This window comes from Ruditapes philippinarum, unplaced genomic scaffold (assembly GCF_026571515.1).
Source record: "Ruditapes philippinarum isolate M1 unplaced genomic scaffold, ASM2657151v2 ctg6997_1_1_1_1, whole genome shotgun sequence".
Classification (NCBI taxonomy): domain Eukaryota; kingdom Metazoa; phylum Mollusca; class Bivalvia; order Venerida; family Veneridae; genus Ruditapes; species Ruditapes philippinarum.
This window is the reverse complement of record NW_026862867.1, coordinates 73,090-80,819: the sequence shown is the minus strand read 5'-3', so window position 1 is coordinate 80,819 and position 7,730 is coordinate 73,090. Positions and strand designations below refer to the sequence as shown.

Genomic DNA, 7,730 nt, shown 5'->3' with positions numbered 1-7,730 from the left:
CAGACTATAATCACAGTAGAACACTGGAAAGCATGAAATAAATTCATTTCTTTGTTTTCTATTCATTTATTCGTTAATTTTCATTTGAATAAATATTTTTATTCTTATTGACTAATAATTATTGTATCAAAAAAGAACAAAAAGACAAATTAAGGTTAATTTCCCTCTGACATTCACAAGTTATAATAATTTTACCAAAGGTGAAGGAAATGGAAAAATTAGGGTCGAATTGACTTGGGAACAGTTTGATATAATCTAATTTCGGAATACCCATGCTGGTTCCCAGCATTTGCGCATGCGCGAAAATTTATAAAGAAAATCGGAAACCAATCTGCCAAAACCGATTTAGATGGGGGGTCAAATGTCAAACACTATCAAATTTCACAGTGTTTCTTATAAAAAAGAGTTAGTGATGTGGCAGTAAGAGAGAGAGAAGAGAAACGACATTCTCTATCATTAATAACGCTATTGATTTATTTTACATTGCGATTTTGAAGGAATTATTCAGTAGAATCTACACACTGTTAAATTCACAAAAGATGGCTAGAATTCTTTTGCATCTGTTGATGCTGATTTCTACAACGATTCCAAGTTTTTGTTTTGAAAAGGATAACAAAGGTAAATATATTCCACATTTACTTGACGAACATCTAGAGTTACAATATGTAAAGTATTATTATTTTATAAATTTATGACATTTGATTTGCATTATTCAGTCTATGCGAAAGACTTCTGAGTTTTATTGGACAGTTATAGGTCCTGTAAACTGAAACTTTTTACTGGACCAAACATGATTTTACTGGACCGAAAAAAAACCCTGATAAGTATAGCATTTTGAGTCACTTGATAAGTGTCAGCAGTCAAAACATTTTGTGTACAAAAAGAAAATTATATTATCAACGAAGTGAAGTTATCTTTTTTCACCACAATCAAAATGTAAACATAAATATTGTTATACATGTATTCAATGGATTTTGCTATTTAAACTTTAATTCCATACAGACTATATACTAGCAAAATGAGAGGGTAAGTCTGGCATATGTAAACAGAGTTATATTATATATCGGTAATTTAGTGAAGTTGACAGATTAATTGTTCAATGATTTTGGCACCTTCACAGTATAGTTTAATTTTTGTCAACATCTTGGACGATCTTTCATATCCTAATTCGCTGCTTAACACCAGTTGAGCACACGTGTAATTTAGCATTACTCTATGTCTGTGGATTAAAGACGTAAATTGTTCCAATTAATACTCTGACACTTTTTTCTGTGTAAACAAACTAATAGCGGGTAACCTTTCACATCTGGGCCGCTTATGTAATTTACGCGGCCGCTTATTGACTCTTTATTGTACTAGTTGTCGGATGCTTTTATCTTACGTTGTTACATAATAGTTTGCATTATGAGAATGGATAACAGTTGACAAGCATTGCACGAGCTTATATGATGTAATGACAACATTTTGATATGTTTTGAATTTAGGTAAATTATCGGTCTTTGCAAAATGTTGAATGTAAGGTTTTTATAAAACCTTAATTTTTTACCGGACCGTCGGGCCTTCAATACATATATTTTTATCGGACCTTCTGATTTTTTACCGGTCAGGGCCGACGGTCTGACGGTCTTTCGGAAAGACTGATTATTGAGTTTGGGAAAATACTGTAGATTCTCTTCTGTAGTCACTGCCATAGACAGACTAAATAGAACAGTGTACAAAGTTGATGCTACGTGACAACTAACATGTATATGTCAAATGAATGTACATTCATACTAATATACAAACTATATATTAGTATATTGTGTAATGGGAATGGACTTAGAATTCATTTCTGACTTAGGATAAATGTTTTCTATCACAAAGATAATAATGAGACCAAAGATCAAATAAAGACGTTAAAGAAACTAAAACTTCAGTTGTATTATAGTAACAACAATGAACTTAAAAGAATATAAAAACAAAACAAACACAATGGCGCCGACAATGTGTCAGTTTAAATATACAGAGGGAGGAAATAAGAATTAATGGAGTGAATTAGAGTGGGTGGACCAACGCTCGGGGTAAAAATACTATATCTGATATTAGCGAATTCAAATCAACGTCAACAAACCTCAATGTTATATGTCCATTTTCAAGACCGATGATATTGTTTTAAATAGCCATTGTGTAAAATTCGCTAATCACATAATGATGTGCATGGCTGGAACTTATATATAATAGATAGTCCGGATAAACAAGAGTGGTTGCGTGAAATTGTACCATAGCTCGGCGTACAATACAACATGATGCAGGATTGTTTTTCGAATGAAATCTCTTTTTTATCTTATGAAGAAAACACATTGAATAAATTGTAACAACCAAATTAGGTTCATACATTTACAAGTACCCAACCTTTAATTTAAATTTTACAGCGCCAGAACTCTAGTGTTAAAAGATTTTAATAATTTATATGTTGCGGATTACATACGGTTGTTTGTCTGCTATTAGCATATTCAAGTGACTTTACCAGCAGTGAACCACACCAGGATAAAATGGTGAAAGACGTAAATAAAAGCACCTGGGTGACCTAAATCGGAGATAACTTGGGACATTTTTAGATATTCTAAAAAAAATATTTTTTACGCCGAGAATTGGTATGTGCCGAGCATTGGTCCAACCACTCTAATTGATGTGAAGTATAGGCTAATAATAGCATGCTTCGGGCCTTCTTTGTTTATATTTACAGAAATCTCCTATAGTGATGAAATTATTTTTGAGCATAATATATGACATCAACAGAAAGAAATTAAATATTTGTTTACTAGCACCTTTGTGAGAATTATTTCTCCCTTTTCATGTTTTCATATATTTTTGAAACACATAATTTTTGAAGTCTTAAAAAATAAGCTACATATATATGCAAAGAACTAAACAAAAAATTAGTAAAATAACTTCTTTATGTTCTTAAATTCATTGCGTCAACACCTGTCAGCATACAATTTATCAGTTTTCAGAGAAATCTTCAAATTAAAATCTGTTCAGTGATAAATTATTGTCAAAATATATAGTGTTTGAAATTAGCAGTAGTCCGCGAAAAAAATCTTGTGACAAATGAAGTATCTTACTTTATATTATGTTTTAATAAACAAAAGTTAAAGAAGCATATTAATTATTTTTATAGGTATATGATTTTTATGTGATAAGCCTGATCGGGCATTTTAACCAGTTAAATTATCCTCCAGGTACAGTAGTATACTGGCATGCAAGTATTTCCCATTAGGCATAAAAAAATAGTAGTTACTTAAAAACTATGATTTAATATGCTCATCAACAAAATTATTGATTGTTACACATCATTCTAACACTCACGTGATTTTGTCACTATAGACAAAGAAGGAAAAAAACTGGTGTTAAACTGCCAATAAACACCCGTTAGGGACTACTTGTATATGTGCTGTTATGTTTTCACCCTCGATTGTATAGTTTACAAAGCATTTTAAAGCAACAATTAAAAGCATTTTTATTTAAATTTTCAGTTTGTATAATGATTTCTTTTCATACAATACCGAAATAATATCTCACATACACTAACACCACATATTAGATCCATATCAGTTAATAAATATTTTGACAAAACGGCGCCAATCAGTAAGCAGCGTAATGACGTCATCGTAAGTAAACAACTCATTCATAAACACGCTGACGTTATTTCATACAGACAAGAATGATAAATGGGGCACTGATGTAAACACAATACGACGTAAGTTTTTAATGTTGAAAACTTGATAAAATAACGTGTTTTTTCTTATTATTTCTTTTGTCTAATAATTTCTCTATCTTCGCAACAGTAGGGTGCGAAAATCGAACAGCGTTATAGGAAAATCGGCACCGGAAGTTATTTCCGCTTGAAAAATAACATTAGTGATTTTCCTTATTTCATCGTGTTAGAATCGAAATAACATCGGCCTGAGAGGTGTATATCGGCTATTTAACACCGGTTTTGTCGTTTTGATGCGACAAAATTAACCACTCAGGCCTACGGCCTTCGTGGTCAATTCCTACGCATCAAAACTCCAAACCGGTGTTAAATACCCGATATACACCTCTCAGGCCGATGTTATTTCTTAAATATTTGGCTTGTCACACAAATTATGGAAGTCGAAATATGTTCTTAATATAGAAAAAACTTTAAGTAATGAGGCCTGATACGGGGTATTGAAATTACCCATTACTCTCTATGAAGGGAAGTGTAGTTTCCATAAATAAAATACAACACATATAATAATAATACAATGTTTTAATATCTGTCGTATTTTTCATTTAAAATCTATGAAGAAACCCGGGTGAGGGGACTGATGCCAGACCTTTCACTCCCAAGACTTTTTACTATTGTGAGGTTTTACTCCCAAGACGGTTCACTCCCAAGATGGTTCACTCCCAAGATGTTTCACTCCCAATTATTTTCATTCGTTTTTTCAAAGTTTTGTCTTCCTTCACTGTGTACAATATTTGATTAGTCAAGCGTGCTGTCTCCTCCGAAAACTCTTGTTAATTGTATTCATAGTTTGAGTGTATGAATTTGTTTTTCTTTTTTCAAGAACTGCTACTTGTGACCATAGCAACAGAAGAAAATGATGGGTTAAGAAGATATATAAGAAGTACAAAGAAGTATGACTTGGAAACAAAGGTAAATTCATTATAACATTCTATATTTATTATATAATACATGTATGTTACATAAGATAAATGTATATCAAGTAAAGTAAGAATAGTTTGATTGTTTATAATATATAAGTAATAATAAACTCATTGTTTCATGCTTTGTGCAGTATATCAGTATGTTACATAAGATAAATGTATATCAAGTAAAGTAAGAATAGTTTGATTGTTTCAGAATGTTTTTTAATATATAATATATCCACTCCAGAAACACACATATGTCATTCATGAAAACTTAAACAAACAATTGTATATGACTCAGTTACATTTGATGTAGGTTTTTTCCCTTTACATTCAATTTGACAAAACAACATTGTAATAAAGACTTTCTATTTTAAGTATAACTAACTATTGCTGGTATGCCATGAATTTTAAGTATTATGTACTGTTACATTAGCTATAGTACACTATACAGTGAAGATTTTGTACATGTCCAGTATGTTACATTTGCTATAGTACACTATACAGTAAAGATTGTGTACTGTTACATTAGCTATAGTACACTATACAGTGAAGATTTTGTACATGTCCAGTATGTTACATTAGCTATAGTACACTATACAGTGAATATTTTGTACATGTCCAGTATGTTACATTAGCTATACTACACTATACAGTGAAGATTTTGTACATGTCCAGTATGTTACATTAGCTATAGTACACTATACAGTGAAGATTTTGTACTGTTACATTAGCTATAGTACACTATACAGTGAAGATTTTGTACTGTTACATTAGCTATAGTACACTATATAGTGAAGATTTTGTACATGTCCAGTATGTTACATTAGCTATAGTACACTATACAGTGAAGATTTTGTACATGTCCAGTATAAAATAATCTAAAATTTAATTTGCCAAAGAATAACCAATATTTTATATTTTCCTGTTCTGTTACTGATTATATGAGCTAAGAAACCCCTTTAAACCCCTCCATATGTAAATATCTTTACAATCACACATAAATTTTAAGTTGTACCTTTAGGATTAAATAATATCGAGAATTTGTTTCCGAATAATAAAGTGTACCAGTCTATAGTTTATTATAAGTTGTATACAGTACGCTCAGCGCGGCTTTTTCAAAACCCGCGTGACCCCGTGGATGAGGTTTACCGCGGACGAAAATTTGCTCAGATATTGTCCGCGTGACCCCGTGGACAGAAAATTTTCACCACCGTGGACAAATATCGGCGGCTGAAACCGTTTCCCCCGCAGAACGCTGTGGTAAATTGCGGAGGAACGCGGCGGTCAAACACCGGTCAACGCGGTGGAAACCTTAAATTTTAAAAATTAATTACTGTATTTAAACATCAGTATACATACGTACATGTACTGTAACACAGTACATGTACAAATGCAGTCACTCTCCCTGTCGAGATTTAATTCATGAACTGATGAATTTTGATGAACATTCATAAACTGTTTGTGAACTTCATGAATTGTTCTTCAAAAGTTCATTAATGGAGTTCATCAATAAGTTCATGAACCTAACGTTCATGAACTGTTCTCCAACAATTCATCAACATAGTGTAACCAGAGAGTTCATGAACTCACTGATCATCAACAAGAGTTGGCTGACCTTAATTGGTAACACCCATAATGCAAAAGTCAACATGGCCGCCAGAAACAAAGCACTACATGTGTTTTAACAAACTTTCGGTGCAAACTTACTTAAAAATGGAATAAATAACAATGACTTAGCAAAATGAAGAAAAAGTGATGTATTTACATAATGGACTATATAAAATCTTATGGAAAATTGTGTCAAAGAAATAAATTGAAGAGGAAACTGGCAAGTTGTGAATTCTAATGACAATTCAATTTGTACATAGGGAATCAATGAGCACAGTGTTTAACAAGTTTCATTACCTGTGTAATGGGCTTTTGTGTTTTGTATTTGTACTAAAACACTGTCTATTGTGCATTTTATGGCTGGTACAAATCAGCAGTCTTAGAATTAAATGAAAATTGATTGTGATGTCACATTATTATGACCCCTGGGAGAAGTTTTTGAATTGTTCGTGAACATATTCATGAACAATTTCATGAATGTGCATTTGAACAAGTTCATGAATGTGCATGAACAACAAATGAGACTTTTTTTCTTTTGATATATTCATGAATGTTAACGAACATATATTCATGAACATGTTCATGAATATCTTGATTCATGAATTGTCCGTGAACGAAATAAAGTCTCATTTGTTGTTCATGCACATTCATGAACTTGTCCATGAATATGTTCATGAACAGTTCATGAATTATTCATGGAATTCTCGCAGGGGTGTTTTTCTTGTTCTTCTTCTTGTTATTGTGTTGGGTAATGTATAATATGTATTCGACATCAAGATAAATCATTGTCGTCGCAACTTCATGGTAGTGAGAAACTTGAAGTCAAATAATGAAAAATTCAGCATATGACATTTATGAAAAAGATACTACAACAATTTATATGCCAGCTTTTGTTTCTTATTTAAAAACTTTGAAAACGTAACCCTCAACAATTTTATTCAGGCAATATTCCAGGACGTCTCTTTCAATTGTCAGATGCGTTTTACTGTTTCTGTTTATTTGCATGTTGATCATAAAAAATATGACAATATACAATATCTGACAATATCTGACATGATGGCAAAGAGAATCTTTTTGAATTTGTGTCAAATATATATACGGTATGTACAGTATACATAAACTTTTTGGCAAGTGTCATGCATATTTCTCATGTCCATTTTCGACGGGATTTTTACTGTAAAAAAAAAACAAAAAAAAACAAGTCTACCCGTTTTTAAAGAATATAATTGCATACAAATAAATTCTTATAGATGGTTTAAATATCTTTTTCTTTTATTTCTAATATATGTACATGTATTTTATTTATGTCCTGTCTTTTATTCACATTCATCGACCTCTTACAGGACATGTACTGTAGAATTACAGTCAACCCGGCCCCAAGTAAACCCGGCCCCAAGTCAACCAGGCCCCAAAATTGGTCAATCCGGCCCCACAGTATTTTTATTTGGTCAATGCGGCCC

The 7,730-nt window shown here is 32.0% G+C and overlaps 1 protein-coding gene across 1 annotated transcript in view; it reads left to right on the top strand.

The window, feature by feature from the left end:
- The first annotated feature begins 332 nt into the window (after window positions 1–332).
- Window positions 333–7,730, top strand: part of LOC132720434 (procollagen-lysine,2-oxoglutarate 5-dioxygenase 2-like) — a 46,653-nt gene continuing 39,255 nt past the window's right edge. The window contains 2 exon segments of the mRNA XM_060704582.1: window positions 333–618; window positions 4,578–4,666. Coding sequence (XP_060560565.1) covers window positions 540–618; window positions 4,578–4,666 — 168 coding nt within the window. The 5' untranslated portion in view covers window positions 333–539.